Source organism: Perognathus longimembris, chromosome 27 (genome assembly GCF_023159225.1).
Source record: "Perognathus longimembris pacificus isolate PPM17 chromosome 27, ASM2315922v1, whole genome shotgun sequence".
Taxonomy (NCBI): domain Eukaryota; kingdom Metazoa; phylum Chordata; class Mammalia; order Rodentia; family Heteromyidae; genus Perognathus; species Perognathus longimembris.
The window spans coordinates 6,168,107-6,186,735 of NC_063187.1; the positions used below are offsets into that span (position 1 = coordinate 6,168,107).

The 18,629-nt window shown below is 40.4% G+C and overlaps 1 protein-coding gene across 1 annotated transcript; it reads left to right on the forward strand.

Moving 5' to 3' along the window:
- The first annotated feature begins 5,236 nt into the window (after positions 1–5,236).
- Positions 5,237–15,475, forward strand: LOC125342797 (vomeronasal type-2 receptor 116-like). Its single transcript, XM_048335104.1, has 6 exons — positions 5,237–5,349; positions 9,201–9,276; positions 10,630–11,421; positions 11,994–12,212; positions 13,318–13,441; positions 14,553–15,475. The coding sequence occupies exons 1-6, from the start codon at positions 5,237–5,239 to the stop codon at positions 15,473–15,475; spliced, it is 2,247 nt and encodes a 748-aa protein (XP_048191061.1).
- The last annotated feature ends 3,154 nt before the right edge of the window (positions 15,476–18,629 follow it).

Below are 18,629 nucleotides of genomic sequence, written 5' to 3' on the forward strand. Positions count from 1 at the left end.
CTTGTGTAATGTCATCTAAATGTAAACCAGAAAGAACTCATATAAATATCTGTAACTGCTTCATTTCCCCTAGGAGATGTTCTTTTTTTTAAGTTTTTATTATAAAACTGATGTACAGAGAGGGTACAGTTTCATACGTTAGGCATTGGAAACATTTCTTGTACTGTTTGTTACATTTTCCTTCATACCCCCCTCCCCCTTACCCTTTCCCCCCTGAGGTGTTCAGTTCACTTACACCAAACAGTTTTGCAAGTATTGCTTTTGTAGTTGTTTGTCTTTTTTTACCCTGTGTCTCTCAATTTTGGTATTCCCTTTCAATTTAGTTCTAATACCAGTATACACGGTTTCCAATACACTCAGATAAGATTACAGAGACAGTGTAGACACAATCATAAGAAGGAGATACAAGAACATCATCAATATTAGAAGCTACAGATACACATACGATGTTGAAAGTAGTTACAATTGTGATATAACAATCATTTCCATAAAATGGAGTTCATTTCACTTAGCATCATCTTATGTGATCATAAGGGTGTAGCTATTGGGCTCTTATGATCCTCTGCTGTAACTTGCCTAAACCTGTGCTAATTATTCCCAATAAGGGAGACCATCGAGTCCATGTTTCTTTGGGTCTGGCTCACTTCACTTAGTATTATTTTTTCCAAGTCCTTCTATTTCCTTACAAATGGGGCAATGTCATTCTTTCTGATAGAGGCATAAAGTTCCATTGTGTATATGGACCACCTTTTCCTGATCCATTCGTCTACGGAGGGGCATCTGGGTTTGTTCCAGATTCTCGCTATGACAAATTGCGCTGCAATGAACATTGTTGTGCTGGTGGCTTTACTGTGATTTTGTTTGTGGTTTTTTGGATAGATACCCAAAAGTGGGGTTGCTGGGTCATAGGGGAGTTCTACATTGAGTCTTCTGAGGAATCTCCATACTGCTTGCCAGAGTGGCTGGACCAGTTTACATTCCCACCCACAATGAAGTAGGGTTCCCTTTTGGCCACATCCCCTCCAACAACTGTTATTGTTAGTTTTCTTGATATATGACATTCTTACTGGGGTGAGATGGAATCTCAATGTTGTTTTGATTTGCATTTCTTTTTTGGCCAGTGATGTAGAGCACTTTTTCATATGTCTCTTGGCCATTCTCATTTCCTCATCAGAGAAGTCTCTTTGTAAGTCTTTAGCCCACTTGATGAGTGGGCTATTGGTTCTTTGCGGTTTTGTTTTGGAAGAAGGTAATTTTTTAGTTTGGCATATATTTTAGAGATGAGGCCTTTGTCCATTGAATGGCCGGTAAAGATCTTCTCCCAGTCTGTGGGCTTTCTGTTTATCTTGCGAGCTATGTCCTTTGCCGTGCAGAAGGTCTGCAGTTTGATGCAGTCCCATTTGTCCAAACTTTCTTTAATTTGTAGCCCTTCTGGGTCTTTGTTAAGGAAGTTCTGTCCTGCGCCAAGGAGCCCAAGTGTTTCTCCTACTCCTTCCTTTAGTGTTTTCAGGGTGTCTGTTTTGATTTCTAGGTCTCAATCCATTTGGAATTAATTTTGGTGCAGGGTGATATAAAAGGATCTAGTTTTAGTTTGTTGCATGTGTTGAGCCAGTTTTTCCAGCACAAATTGTGAAAGAGGCTATCTTTCTTCCAAACTATTGTTTTAGCCCCTTTATCAAAGATTACGTAGACGTAGTTCTGTGGGTTCATTCCCGGGTCTTCAATTCTGTTCCATTGGTCTTCAGGCCTGTTCCGGTGCCAATACCAAGCTGTTTTTAGTACAATAGCTTTATAATACAACTTGAAGTTGGGTATTGTAATTCCTCGAGCACTGTACTTTCTGCTTAGGAATGTTTTTGCTATTATAGGTCTTTTATTATTCCTTATGAATTTCTGGATTGCTTCCTCTATTTCATCAAAAAATGGTGTTGGGGTATTAATGGGTATTGCATTGAATTTGTAGACAGCCTTTGGCAATATTGCCATTTTGATTATATTAATCCTCCCAATCCAGGAGCATGGGAGGTTTTTCCATTTCCTTAGTTCTGACTTAATTTCGTTTTTCAAGGTTTTAAAGTTCTCCTCAAAGAGGTCTTTCACTTCTTTGGTTAAGGTTATTCCTAGGTATTTTATGTTTTGGGGGGCTATTGCAAAGGGAGTTGCTTTCCTGATATCAGCCTCGGTCTTCGGGTCGTTAGCATACAGAAAGGCCATTGATTTTTGAAGGTTTATTTTATATCCTAGGAGATGTTCTTGCAAAGTACATGAAGCCTGGATTTGCTCCGCAAGTGTAGTCTTAGGTAAAAGTGTAAGGTCCTCTCCCTGAGGGCTACATGCAGATGCCCCCACCCATTAAGTCTCCACCCAGTTACCTGGGTAACCAGCAGACCTGGAGGCAGTTACCTCCCCCTTCCCTGAAGTTACATCCTGGCCACACCTCCCCATTCCTGCCCTACATAAGGCATCCTCCCCCCCCAGGTGGTTTGCTCTCTTGCCTACCTCATGCACCTTGAACTTGGGAGCAGGTCAGTAGAATAAACTTTTCTCTCCTGCCTGAAGACCGCATGGCGTTCTCTTTTACCGGCTACCTACTTTAAAAACCTAACATATATGGTGCCGTGACTCGGATAGGGCTTAAGAGTCAAGACAGGCGGAATTCCCATCTATTTTTCTCCTTTTTCTGGGAGTATCTCCAGTCCTGATGGCCCTTTTTCCTCGAACCAAACTGCTGTGAGACGCCACGTGGGACTTTTCATCAATACCATTGCTGGCCTCTGCATTCACGTCTATACCACTCCTCTACTCCGGTGAGTGAAACTGCTACGCAGATTTTCTGTTGCTTTTTCTGGACGTGGTACTGTGCCAGAGAACTTCTCAGGCCCAGGGCATGGTCACCTCCAAAGTGGGGACACTTGTTTCCATTCTTGCCAAACTTATTTCCCTCTGTGGTTCTAATGGGGTGCTGCAAGTCACACCCGAAGCAGGAAACCCCTTTGGAATGCCTTCTGCAATCGCTGGATGTCTTCTCCCTTGAGGACTGCATTGAACGAAAACGGCTGACTCATTATTGCACTGAGGTCTGGCCACAGTACCGACTTGACAATCACTCCCAATGGCCTAGAGATAGGACTCTAGATTATATTGTTCTCAAAGATTTAGACAGTTTTTGTCGCCCCAATGGTAAATGGTTAGAAGTCACTTATATACTCGCTCACTCTCTCTCCCTTCTCTCCGGCCATGGATCATCTTGGCCACAGGCCAGCAGTTCAGTAATAAACTTTCTCTCCTGCCTGAATACCGCGTGGTGTTCTCCTTTACCAGCTACCTACTTTAAAAAACCTAACAAAAAGGTGCTGTTTTTATGCCAATCAATCAGAAATTATTAGGGAAAGTTTGGCATTTGGTAGAAATATAACAGAGAGCAATAAGGAGCGAACAGGTATCAGCCACTGTTCCCTGGTCACTGTGGGCAATTCTCCTGATAGCCAGACTGATAGGTTCTTTGGTTCTACTATTTTGGCCTAATCTATTGGCCCATGACTTATCTCAATACCATCCCCTAAACATGAAAGCAATTGAAATGTACAGAGGGGACCATGATGGACTCCCTTAGTCAACAGTAGAAGGGGGGAATGAAGAAACTTAGGAGCCGGTGCAACTGCATATTGTAGCATGGGCCTGACCAGGCCCTGAGGCTTCCTGGAACAACTGCAGAACATGTCAATGTGAATAGCCTGAAGAAAATGAAGTTTAAAATAATGAAAAATAATGAAGGTCCCCAGAGAGAACTTCATTTGACCAGAGGTCAGTTAAAGTTAGAATGCTTTAGCCATTGTGGCACAAAAGTAATGTATTGAGGTGTGGCCAGTGTATTTTGTGTTCCTGAAACATGGTTAATGTGTCCCCTCAAGCGAAGAATGACTGGGGTGACACCCTTATGACCCAGTCTAGATCAAGAGATAACAGAAAGGGGCTGGGAATATGGCCTAGTGGCAAGATTGCTTGCCTCCTATACATGAGGCCCTGGGTTTGATTCCTCAGCACCATATATACAGAAAATGGCCAGAAGTGGCGCTGTGGCTCAAGTGGCAGAGTGCTAGCCTTGAGCAAAAAAGAAACAAGGGACAGTGGTCAGGCCCTGAGTTCATGGCGGAGGACTAGCCAAAAAAAAAAAAAAAAAGAGACAACAGAAAGTACCTGCATTTCCACATGCCCCCTCTAGGTAAGAATGACTCAGGCAGGTAACAAGGTTGCAACCCAACGCTGAGGTTTTGTTTAAACCAATCATTTAAAGACACATAAGTTAGCCAGTCACCTTCACCAGGCCCATCCCTGCCATTGATTAGGCCAATTATTCTTAAGAATTATCCATAAATTTACATCAGTGTGACATGATTTGCTGTGTGACGATGGGACTCATGGAATGTTCCCCAAAACCCTATAAAAACTCTGCTGAATGGAAGGTTGTGGCTCTCGATGCAGACCCACTGTGTTGGTCACGATTGTGATCCCAGGCTCAAGCTTGCAATAAAGACTTCATGTGATTACAGCCACTTTCCGCACTTTAGTGATCTTTGGGGACCCCAAAATCTGGGCTTAACAGAATCACCAATGTGTGGTGGGTGTTATGGAAATGGCGTGGTTGAAGTGACCATCTGGGTAGGATACCCTAAGAACTTTGACTATTTCATGTACCCTAGCAAATAATTTTTCTGACTGACCGGTTCACTGTATGTCTGGGATGATATGCTCTGGTGCAATCCAGTTGCATCATACCAAATGGCTTTCACACACATAGTTTTCATGGCACAGATGTTGGATCTAAGTAAAGGATAACTCCATCCCTGAGGCCTCACTATCTGTCATCTTGGAGGAAATCATGTCACTTGGGATGAAGAAGGGGAATCTGCAAACATGTTGTCCAACTCATGTTTTTCTCCTGCATGCAAGGCCGCAGCTGCAGAGCCCCAGGAACAGGTTTCACACATTCTTCTGCGGATTCACAAGAGGCTTCGTGAAAGGTGGACTACAAATGTACTTTTCTGTCAATAAACAGATACACACACATCTATAAAAATATATATGATTTTACATATCTGACACAGTGGGCCTCACTTCCAGCCACAATTTCATGTTGGCAGAGGCTTCAGGGATGTGCCTTTTGGTTTTTCTACTCCTTCTTCTCCACCTTGTCCTTCCTTTCGGCTCCTTGGCTGCCACTAGCTGCTTTTCTACCATGAAGCAGCGTGTGCACATCGACGGTGATGTGATGATTGCCGCGTATTTCCCTCTCTACATCTTCAGAGTAGCTAACCGTGATGATGCTCCTGAGCATGAAAAGGAAATGCGGTAAGTATCTCATCATTTTATTTCCATTTACTGATCTGTTCTCAAGATGGGCTATGTCTGAGGGAAGTCTAGTTGCTCACAAAAATGCTCTACCCTGATCTTCCATCCCAATGCAAAACAAACACCTCAGGTTCATTATTTTATTTGACATCTTCTTTTGAGTGATTTTCTGCTTACTAGTAGGAGAGGACTCTGGTTTCCTTCCATGTAGCTCTTTCTTTCCCTAATGGTAAGATCTTTGTGATTTTTACTTCAGTCTTTGTCTCCTTTTGTTTTTGTGGATCCTATCCTTTGCTTTAGTGATCATTGCTACTGTGTTTTCCTATTTGATTTCATTTTCTTCATCTAAATATTATTATAAAGGTGATCTCTAGAGAGGTTATACTTACCTAAGTCAGGCAATGAGTCCATTTCTCTTTGAACAATGTTATTCCCTCCTTCATATTCTCCTGCTTCATACCCTTGCAACAGCCCTCCGTCTATGTTTTAAAGTTCATTTCCACTACAGTGTCAAGTGAGGATCACAATTGAATTGGTTCATCCTTTGTCCCATTACTTCTCCTTGATTCTTTGATTCCTTTTATTAACCTGAGTTTTGTTATTTCTAGTTCCTTGAGAGGCAATGCAGGTTCTACCGTCCTTAACCACCTTAACTTAAGTAAAGCTTGTTACATTTTTCTGTCCATATAGATCATTTTATTCATTTATTATTTCTTTTTCCATTTTAAAAATTTCATTGTAAAGATGATATTTCAGAGGGTTTACAGTTACATATCTCAGGTAATGGGTACACTCTTGAACAGTGTCACTCTGTTCCTCATTCTCTCAGTTTTCCCATCCTGACTTCACTCTCCGGAAAGCTATACAGTTTATTTCCACAATAACGTCTAATAGATACCGCTGCTAAATTGATTCACTCTATGGTCTCCTTTATAGGTAATAATTAGCACAGGTTTGCGAAATTCACACCAGAGGATCACAAGAGCCCAATAGTTGTACCCTTATGAACACATTAGATGATGCTAAGTGAAATGAACTCCATGTTATGGGAACAATTGTTAGATCACAGTGTTAACTACTTTCAACGTGCGATGTGTAACTGTAGCTTCTATTATTGGTGATCTTCTTGTACCACCTTACTCTGGTTGTACCTACACTATCTGTGTATCTTATCTAAGTATATTGAAACCATGTATACTGGTATTAGAACTAGGAAATAGAAAGAGAATACCAAATTCGAGAGACACAAGTTAAAAAAAGACAAACAACTACAAAAGCAATACGTGCAAAACTGTTTGGTGTAAAGGAACTGAACAACTCATGGGGGGAATGACAAAGAAGGAGGGAGGAGGGAGAACGAGGGATGAGGTAACAAACAGTACAAGAAATGTATCCAATACCTAAGGTATGAAACTGTAACCTCCCTGTATCTCAGTTTGATAATTAAAAAATAGAAAAAAAAAGAAGAGAAAGGGAGAAGAACAAACAGTTCAGAGAAGCAGTGCAATTCTTTAGTTCAGTATTTGTGCTCTTGATTTAAACAAAGGTTATTTTCCTTTTATTCCTTCTTTTTCAATATTCACCTGGTTTTCAGTTTCATTTGTTTCTCGTTTCCATTTATTTCTTGAAATAAATCTGCAAAAAGCAATTCGGTTTACCATGCGTTAATCATGTAATTAAATGGAAATCTTTTGAGTTAGTATTTACTATTTAATTATGGTTGATGAATAATTCATTTGAATTTTATGTTATGTGCATATTTTCTTTGTTAATCAATTTCTTGCTTTAACACAGTGTGTGTCTGCAAGGGAGCTATACATGTTCAATATTTGAAAAATCTGGTTGCTTTGTGTCCCATCCCAGGATTTCTCCTGGAGAAAATTAGTATGTTGATGAGAGAAGTTTCATTCAGAAGTTGGATGAAATCTTCTGTTGGTGGGTGTCAGGCTTACCTAAACAAGGGTAAAATTAAATTCTGGTGCCTCCCTCTTGATTTTGTCTCCACCATCAATCCATTAAATTGTCAGCTTTTATTGTATTAAGGACTAGCTTAAAGTCTGCTAACCATGTTCCTTGGTTGGATACTGTGTAAATACATATTTCAAATGGCTATTTCATCTTGTATATTTGTTCCCTTCATCATGATATTACAGACATGTCACTTTTAGTTCCTTTGATGAAACTCTATTGGATGTGATGTGCTATATAGTTACTTTGGTTTCCTTTAGGCTTCATTTGCATGGATTGTCCTTGCTTATATTCACTGAAGGCCACTGATAGTAAAGTGAGTTTCTTGGCATCAACCTGTCCTGTCGCCTGGAGATTTTATTCATTCAGCCACTCTAGCCCTTACTGGTAGACCTTCCTGCATTTCTTAGGACAAGTATTATTACTTTTAGGCATTCTCAATCATTACAAAAGCCCCCCACCCATCAATATTTGCTTTACTAATTACTGTTGTCAACCTTTTCCACATGTGTTCAGTCTTGCTTTCAGTATATTCAACTTGGTTTTCTTCAATATCACTATTTTCTTCTGTTCAGAAATTATTTACAACATGGGAGACTTCCACTGTAACGTTTTAGATATTCATGCAGTATATGTAGAACAAACTCATGGTCTTATTTGTATTTCCATCTTGTCTCCACTGTTTCCTTTTTCCAAGAATATGTGATGATTTGAGGTTAAATTCTTTAGAATGTACACACACACATTCATATACACACAATCACACACACACACACACACACACACACACACACATCACTGCACATACAGACTTTACAGAGGAAAAGAAAAGTACTTTAAATCTCCTTACTCCTTTGTGTGCTTGACTTTCCAGGATCTAAGTTTGAAAATATTGGGAACATGGTAGTTGCCACTGCATTTTACCTTGGTATTTTACCATTGTATACCATGGAATTTATCATGGAGAACTGGGTATATCCATGTAAAGCTTGTTCATATTTCATTCGTCATCCCCTGTGTTCAAGGTTCCTCTGTCCATAATGAGTTACTTAGAGATGGCTGCATACTTTTTTGGTTGTTACATAAATAAGAATACAATTCCCTCACCAGATATTTGAGATCTTGTTTTGGTTGATATCCCAGGAAGAGCTGTTCAATATCTTGGGTCTATGAACAGAGATAGCTATACAACCTTCTTTCAATGAGACCTTGCTTCTGAAAGATTACCTTAAATTGAGCATTTGTTAGTATTGCCCGACATATAACCATATATCTTTATGTGAGTGACTCAAAGTATTTTCGATATATCTAAAGCTAGTTTCTCTAAGACAATGGTCATAGAATATTGGGTGTCTAATGTAAGTCTATCCCATGTTTCATGGACAACAGGTTATTGTTGTGGTGCACTTGATAATGGAGACTAAGCAAGCTCTTTCTCAGCAGAAGTAAGTTTCTGAATCTTACTCAGGATAAACTCCTTTAATATACTTTCCTAATCACATCTATAAGCAGAAGGTATTACATTCACATTCTACTCCAATGTGGCATAATGTTTTTTTTTTTTGTTTTGTTTTTGTTTTTTTTTTTTTGGCCAGTCCTGGGCCTTGGACTCAGGGCCTGAGCACTGTCCCTGGCTTCTTCCCGCTCAAGGCTAGCACTCTTCCACTTGAGCCACAGCGCCGCTTCTGGCCGTTTTCTGCATATGTGGTGCTGGGGAATCGAACCTAGGGCCTCGTGTATCCGAGGCAGGCACTCTTGCCACTAGGCTATATCCCCAGCCCCCATAATGTTTTGGCATATTCATTGTAGCAAAGAAATTATTCAATTCACTAAAGTCATAAGTTTAGAAATACTCCCTTTATATTTCTATGGTTGTTACACAGGTTTATCTTCAAGAACTACCAGTTTATTTTGGCTTTGACTTTTGCTATTGAAGAGATCAACAATAACCCTCATCTTGTAAATAACTTGACACTGGGATTTAGTTTCTGTAATTTTGATTTAACTGTTTGGAATGAATTAAAAAGTGCCAATCTTTGCCTCTTTGGGAAGAATAACACTCTCAATTACAGATGTATGGGACACAGAAAGTATACAGCAGTACTAACAGGACCATCAGCAATAACATCTGCCAAGTTTGGGACATTGTTGAACCTCTATAGGTTTCCACAGGTGAGAATGGAAGGAGTGGAGTAATATTTTAAAATGTCAAATTTGCTGACATTTTAGGTGTTAGAGGAGGAGAGGAAGACACTGGATTGGTGATCTTTGAAATTTTGAAATATAAAAAACAAAATATTTGAAGTCATTGGTTATGTATAATCCCATTATTTGAAAAGGGGATGCAAAAGTTAGAGAAGAAAATAGACTTATTTGAAGTTTTGCACCTTATTAGTAATTTTCCTTAAAAACTCAGTCAATGGAAAGTGACTTTAAAGTATCCAGATATGTTGAGGTCTGTGCTAGTGGTTCACATCTATAATCCTAGATACTGAGGAAACTTATTTCTAAGCAGCAACATGTGGAAAGTAATATGCGGTCAAGTGGTAGAGGTTTAGCCTTCATGAAAAAGGCCAACAACAGTATATGAGGCCCTGAGTTCATGGCTTTGTTATAGCACAACACACACACACACACACACACACACACACACACACACACACACACACACACACACACAGACCAGTATACCCATATGCAAGATATTATGTTGACATAAGTCTAGTTCAGAAATAGAAAAGGGGAATGTGTTCCCTCATATGTGAAAAGTAAATCTAAATAGGATAATGCAATATAAAAAAGAACACACACATGTACACATATACATAATTAAAGTGCATAGTATGATATATAGATAAGTATATTTTTATAAATTGAAGTAATTCCATGGTATAACTTCTTTAATTAACTAAACATATAAAGAATTAACACAAGAAAGTAATTGAGCACATTTTGTCTGCAGGAAATAGGTATTAAGGAAATTAAGAAAGCAACAGAGGAATAGGGAGTAGAAAGGTGAGCAAATAGACTATAATATTCAATGTATATATGCAAAAATGCTAAGAGGAAAGTCAGGGAATGGGCAGTGTTGATATCAACGGAGGATCTGATGCAAATAATGATTAAGATCAAGAGACATTGTACAAAAAAAATTGATAGCTGGTACAGTAATTAAAAGCCCATTTTTTCAAAAACTGAAAGAAAACTTACATTCCACCTACTTCAACTGGTTACTGTATATACTATATGACTAAGGTTACGATGCATTTAAATCTTCTCATTCCTGAAATATCCAATTTTCATTCCCTTTAGCTTTCCTTTGGGCATTTTGATCAAGTCCTGAGCGACCATAACACGTTTAATGCTCTCTATCAGATGGCCCAAAAGGACACATCAATGGCCAAAGCCATGGTCTCCTTACTGCTTCACTTCAGATGGAACTGGGTGGGACTGCTAACTGTAGAGGACGAGAATGGCTTGTGGTTTCTTTCTGAATTGAAAGACGAGATGGCCAAGAACAGAGTCTGTGTAGACATTGAGCTAGCACTCCCGAACAATATTCTTTTCCATAAAACAAAACTGAAGGCAGTTAATGACCAGGTTAACAGATCATCAGCAACTGTCTTCATTATATATGGTGATAATGAATTTCTACTTGTTTTGCAATTGTTGGTAAAAGGCAAAATTTGTATCGTGAATTCACAGTGGGATTTGACAATGAGTAGGCATTATTTCCTGCTAGGATCATCGCAGGTACCTCTCATGTTTTCACACCATCACCCAGATGTTTCTGGATTCACAGATTTTGTCAAGACAGTGAACCCTTCCAAATACCCTGAAGATACTTTCCTTGCTGAGGTGTGGTTGGTCTCTTTTAATTGCTCTAATTTTGAGTCTGACTGTGTAACATGGGAGAACTGTGCTCACAGTGCCTCCTTGGATTGGTTGCCTCGGCACGTTTTAGACACGACTTTGTCTGTAGACAGTTATAACGTATACAATGCTGTGTACACTGTGGCCCATGCTCTCCATGAGATGCTTCTTCATCAAGCAGAAGTACAAACAGTGGGAAATCGAAAAGGGACAGTGCCTTCTCCTGCACAGGTAAGGCGTTCTATGTTGGATGACACACCTCATGAAGAAAGTGACTTCCTGCAGTTTTCTTACCATATTAAATTTAAGAATTATATGTCTTCTTCCAAAACCCAAGAAATAATATCTGTTTCAATGTATGGGAGGTCCACTTAACATGTATTTTCATATTCTTAAGGAAAAGCAGGAGATAGGATGAACTCCTAAATGGAATTGTCCATATATTTCATAAGGGATCTAGTTTTATTCTACTTTAGTTTAAAAGTTACCAACCCCTGACTGGTAACATTGATAGAATGAGTGATTAAGAAAAACTTTAGCTACACAACTGAGAATCACATCATTCGTGAATATTTAGGTGGGCTAAGTTTCTCGTGAAAATTCATTATAACTTTGTGGATTGACCAGGATTCAAAAAGATACATTTTATTCCTGCATAGATTTTATTCAGGGATACTTGATTAGGTGACTCTGCTATTGCTGCATTGTGAATCAGAAATTAAAGGCAATCAGGAATTTTTTTCTTCAAGTTTTCTGTCGTCACCTGGGATAGATTTCACCGTAAGATGGTGACTCTCTTTCAGCTGCACCCTTTTCTGAAGAACATCGAATTTCACAATCCTGCTGGAGATCAGGTGATTTTGGATGAGAAAAGGAAATTGGAGGCAGAGTATGACATTGTGAATCTTTGGAATTTCCCACATGATCTTCATCTCGAGGTGAAAGTGGGAAAGTTTTCTCCATATACTAATCAACTCTGTTTATCTGAAGAAATGATATACTGGACCATAGCATGTACAGAGGTGGGTAGGATTGAATTTTGATCATTCTAAGGACATAAACTAAGCAAAATTCACACTTACAATGTATATCGGTTTGGATGCCACCAAACTACTCCAGTAAATACTAGGTACTTTGGTGGTTGAGGTACAAATATTATGGATTGAAGGCATTCCATGTAGGAACTTCTGAGACTCTTCATTTAACAACCATAAAAATCAGGGCTGAGTGTTTAGGATGTATTCCTGCAATCCTATTTGCTCAGGAGGAAGACATGCTCAATCCTAAGTTTAAAGATCTGTTTGAGCTCCTGCTGGAAGATAAGCCTTTGGGACCCCTATCTCTATTGGCAAACAAAAACCTCAGTTGGAACTGTGGATCAAGTGGTAGAGTATTATCCTTGAGCAAAGCAAAAGCCCAAGTCAATGCACATACCCTGAGATCAAACACCAAAAGCAGCACCAAAAGAAAAAGAGGAATTTAACAGTTTCTTAATGTTATTTCAGATGATTCTCATGAAATATAAGTTGTATTTGTTTTTGAAAAAAGGGTGAACACTTGACAAATTACCCAAGGAATGACTTTATGTGGTTGCAAGGTTTATTTTGCCTCCTTCTGTGGAGGTTGATTAGTTGTCCTGCTAGTCATATTTGGTGAGAGGAATCCTTGAAAATCTGTCAGTATATTCCCAATTAAGGCCACTGAAAACTCAGAAGATAGGATGCATACGGGGACCATATAAACTATAAGGGAGGTCTACGTTCTACCTTTGAGCATACTGTTCAAGTTTCAAAGAGGGTACTCCCTTCTTGTGGTTCACAATTTCATAGGTGAGTAGAAGACAACATGCAATGACATGCTGGCCACTAGAATGTATGTTCTCACCGTTAATCTCTATTTTTAAAGCTGCCTCAATTCTCAGTAGTTCAATAGGCTGGACATTGTGTCTAGTGCCCATAAGCCATTTGTAATCATGTGATTGGCAATGTATCACAGCGTCCACCTCACTTACTGAATGTGTATGTACAGAAGTAATATTCTTAATATTCTACTATTTTAAAACAACAGAATTTTGGAGTATTTTACCCAAGTCTAAATAGTTACTCACACACATCTGATTTTTCTCAGCCTCCCCATTCTGTTTGCAGTGTAAGTTGTGGTCCTGGATTCAGAAAAGTCCCTCAGGAGGGAAAGGCTGCTTGTTGCTTTGATTGTACCCCTTGCACAGAAAATGAGATGGCTAATGGGACAGGTAAGTTCTGTCCTGAGAGGGAAACTCACCAAGTATCCCCAATCAATGCAAATCAATGCAAAAACTCTGTGTTAGCAGTGCAAAATCAAATTTTTCCATCCCTCACTTAGTAATTTAATTGCAACATCTGTTGGTACTGCTTGAAGCGAAAACCTTGGGCTCTGATTGACATGTAGGATTATTTTTCTCTAGTCTGCTGTTTGTACGCTTACTCACTACTCAGTAATGTAAGTTTTACTTCTATCATATTAAGTGCAAAACCTTTGAAAGAACAAAGAATCTATTATCTTCAAAATCAACTTCCAACTGCAAAGGAAACACAGATATTGCAGATGGTTAGTGCCTAGGGCAAAAACCTGTTCTTGGAACAGAGCAAATGGACTGGGTTGGGTTGGACATATTAGAAGAGGGCAAGGTGTTTTGCATAGCATAATTTCATAGCTTGAAAGAAGCATTTCATTTTCTGTTTTCTAGAGGTGAGTACCAGACACAACTACAACTGCTGAAGGAAAGGCCACAGGGCTCTTATTTTATTGTACAGAGACATAGAGGAATGTGCAAGCTTCACTGTCCATAATTTCTTTTTTGCCAGACCTGGGGCTTGACTCAGGGCCTAAGACGTGTCCCTGGCTTCATTTTGCTCAAGGCTAGCATTCTACCACTTGAGCAACAGCACCACCCTTGGCTTTTTCTGTATATAGTGCTGAGCAACCAAACTCAGGGCTTCAATCATGCTAGGCATTCAACAACTAGGCCACACTCCTAGCCTTACTGTCCACATTTTTTAATAAAGAGTTTAAGTTCCATACACAAGTCTGAGAATTAGGGTACAATGACATGGCGCAGAAAATTATTCATAGGCTATTAGAAATGACAATTAATAATATCTTATTGTCAATGTAGGTAAAACAGATTAAATCAGACTAAAATGTGAGAATGTGATCAGGACATGATGAAGACATAAAAATAATACTCAACATGTCTACTAGTAATCAGTAATATTTACATTATGATACTAAATATTCACATTGAGATTTCACTTTATGTGGGAATTTCTAGTTGATGTTTCAGTATGGCAAACAGACTAATAGTTACTTGACTTCCTTACCAGACATGGAGCAGTGTGTGAAGTGTCCAGATCACCAGTATGCCAACACACAGAAAAACCAGTGCCTCCTAAGAGCTGCAAGCTTCCTGGCTTATGGGGAGCCCTTGGGGATGGCCTTGGCCTGCATGGCTCTTGGTTTATCAACACTCACAGCACTTGTTCTTGGAGTCTTTGCGAAACATCACAATACTCCCATTGTAAAGGCGAATAACCAGGCTCTCAGCTACATCCTTCTCATCTCCCTCATCTTCTGTTCCCTCTGTTCCTTACTCTTTATTGGCCGTCCCAACACAACTACATGTATTCTACAGCAAATGATATTTGCAGTTGCATTCACTGTTGCTGTTTCTGCTGTCTTAGCCAAGACTGTTACTGTAATTCTGGCCTTCAAGGTCACTTCTCCAGGGAGAAGGATGAGAAGGCTGCTGGTGTCAGGGGCTCCTAACTTCATCATTCCCATCTGCACCCTGATCCAGGTGACTCTCTGTGGAATCTGGCTGGGAACCTCTCCTCCCTTCATTGACACTGACACACACTCTGAACATGTTCACCTCATCATCCTGTGTAACAAGGGCTCCCTCACTGCCTTCTATTGTGTCTTGGGATATATGGGCTCCCTGGCCCTGGCCAGCTTCACTGTGGCTTTCCAGGCCAGGAACCTGCCTGACACCTTCAATGAAGCCAAGTTCCTGACCTTCAGCATGCTGGTGTTCTGCAGTGTGTGGCTCACCTTCCTGCCTGTCTACCACAGTGCCAAGGGCAAGGTCATGGTGGCTGTGGAGGTCTTCTCCATCTTGGCCTCCAGTGCAGGGCTTCTGGGCTGCATCTTTGTCCCCAAGTGCTATGTCATCTTGATAAGGCCAGATAGGAATTGTCTGTATGGCTTCAAGTATAAAAGAGATAGAAGTAGAAATAAGCATTGCTAAGATTAAATTCGTATGCTTGATTAGATTTTGATATACATATTGTGGACTAAATCTACAGTCATTTTCCAGTCCTTTACTTGTTTATATCATGAAATTTTTGCTTCAATTAATATTGATATGTTGCAATTTTCTCACATTTTTGGTGCCTTCTATTTAATATGCATTTAATCTTTATTCCCTCTTCTTAGCGGCTGTTGAAATAAATCCTATGTGAAGTGCTAGGTGTACACATTATGAAACATAACTCTGGTAAGTTCCTCCTCTTGGGCTAAGTCCATCCCAGCAGAGTGTTCAGGCACCATGATGGGTAGCAGCATTTACTATCAAGAGAGCCTCAAGAAATCACAGAGGGAGACTAGGAGACCCTTCACCTCACAGGAAGAAGGCTGCCAGTTCTTCTCCCAAGTGCCTTTAGTTAGGAAATGCAGTGAACTTTGCACATGAATTGTGACGCTTCCATGAGTTCCTCATTCTAAAACAAGGCAGACATTTCCCTTAGTAACAACAACCATAAAATGAGCACATTTGCATTTGGCTTGGTCCTCAGGCTTGCACTCAGGACCAGGGCACTCTCCCTGAGCTTGTTTGCTCCTGGTTAACACTCTACCACTTTGAGCCACAGCACCACTTCCAGTTTTGTGGTGGCTCATTGGAGACAAGAGTGTCATAGACTTCCTGCACTAGATGACTTTGAACCTTGATCCTCAGATAGCAGCCTCCTGAGTGGCTAGGATTTCAGGTATGAGCCAAGAGGTAGCTGGCTGACATTGTGATATTCTTCTGAGCCAAGCATGTCCTCCAACTTCCTTAAGGACAACAGTGGACTCTGAACTACTTGGCAGAATCTTAATGGCAGCTGGCATCGTCAGGTTTTTAAAGATGGATTCTGAAGTCACCCTTCGTAGGATTGAATCTAGGAATCGTCACTGAAACTCTTGACAAGTACTACAATGGGCAAATTTTTTCATATTGAAGAATATTTGTTCCTTAAGGAATTTAGTGTCTGTTAGATACCAGATACCCAGGTGGGCCTCAAACGCACGACAATAGTCACCAACACTCAGTCAATTGGACTAGGAGTCTTTTATTTAGCTATGCATAGCATCGGATTGCCAACACTGGGATGGTGACAAACAACACTGGGTCACAGTAGGGTTGGGTTTTTAGAGGCAAAAATCAACTGTACCACTCACAGGTGGTCTCGCAAGTTAGGCCAAGCAATCAAGCAGACATACAGAAGGAGAATTGCTGTGAGTGACCACAATTCCAGTAAGCTTCAGTAAACAAAGCAATCAAAGCAATACTATTCTTGGTTCTGGGTGTGACTTGTGTCTACCTCTTCAACTTAATTAACCTTACATTTTTCTCTTTCTGGAACTTCCCCCTAAATGAAAACATGCAAACTGAGTGGTCTTCCTCATTCCTTTCTTTCACAAAGGTCAAGCCGCCCTAGGTCAAGTTGCTTTAGTTTCCCATTATTAGGCTTATGTTGGGCCTTCTCCAGGCACCCTACCCTACCTAAGCCTGCTGCTTTTAGGGACAAATAGAGGGTTCCCCTACACCTTTCACTTGGTTTATACAGTCCCATATCCTCTTTTTGGGGCCTACCAAAACAGATATTAGGATAGTCACCTACAGTGACCATGTGAGTAGCAACTGATAAAAAATATACAGCATCCTGGGCTGGGGATATGGCCTCGTGGCAAGAGTGCTTGCCTCATATACATGAGGCCCTGGGTTCAATTCCCCAGCACCACATATACAAAAAATGGCCAGAAGTGGCACTGTGGCTCAAGTGGCAGAGTGCTAGCGTTGAGCAAGAAGAAGCCAGGGACAGTGCTCAGGCCCTGAGTCCAAGCACCTGGACTCACCAAAAAAAAAAATTATAATAATAATACAGCATCCTTTTCCTACAGCATCTTAGGATCCCATGTTCACACTTCATTCCTCTATTTCCACCTGTTCCCGATCTTGCACATGAGGAAAATAACTTCATTAATGTTTGTAAAGAGCACACAAAAGTTGTTGGAACAAGAAAGCTCATAATATAAATGTGCAATCCAATTTCGGCATTGACCTTGAAATAATGGCATGTAATTGCTGATTTCAGCAACATCATTGCTTCTGAGAAACTAAAAATTGTAACCACCCATTTGTAGTTACTAACTGCTAATTTTGCTTCTGTAAACCGCTTTGCAGCTAAGAACCTAGGTAACTCCATATTGTACTAAGACCCAATTTTGTACCTGACTATCCTTACTGTAAGCCCTACCCTCCTTCCCTCGCTTTCCAGTAAAGAACATAAACCACCATGGGACAGATAGTTCTTAGAAAAGCCACAAACATTCATAAGAGTGACCAGGTACAGAAGAAGAACAAGTTTTGAAGTTACTCCAAAACTCCCCCACCCAGGTGTGGTTTCCAGTATCTAATTAAAACCCCCTTTCTACACCCCTATGGCTTAACCAATCAGTTTTAAATGCATCGGTCCCTTGATCTGACCAATGACCATTTCCTGATTCCTTCCAAATGCGCCAAAAATGCTTTAGAATTATTTTATAATTTCCCCGCGTTGTGTGTTGGTTTGTTAAAAGATTCTATGACGTATGCTAAGTGCCTGCCTTCCCCAAAGAATGTGTAAAACAGCTGGAAGCCTTAGCTTCTGGGCCTCTTAGCATCACCAGATGCCGACTGTGCAGAGGACCAAACTTGAGCTTGCAATAAAGACTCCTTTCTCTTTTGCATTGGTGTGGGTGTCTGGTGGTCTTTGTGGGGGTCTGACATTTGAGCATAGCATCCTGGGAGCTCTTCTGGGATATCCACCACCCCCCCAAACCCACCCAGACCACTCTCACCACGGAGTTCTGAAAAATCCGATCGGTAAGTCTGAAGCATTGTCATATTTCTGAATCTGAATCTGAAACCGTAGGTTTGTCTGACTGGTCGTCATAGGGTCCTGGTGGACGCACTAAAGGGCCACCGATGGGGGTCTATGGAAGACCACCCCTAGCCCCCAACCTGAATGGGTTCTTCACCTATTGAGACACTTCTCAATTTCTGTTTGACGATCCACCCCACGCAGTGCTGTCATCTCTGTGTTGTTTGTGAATCTGACACTCTCTTCGCTCTCGTCTCTGTGTTGTTTGTGACTCTG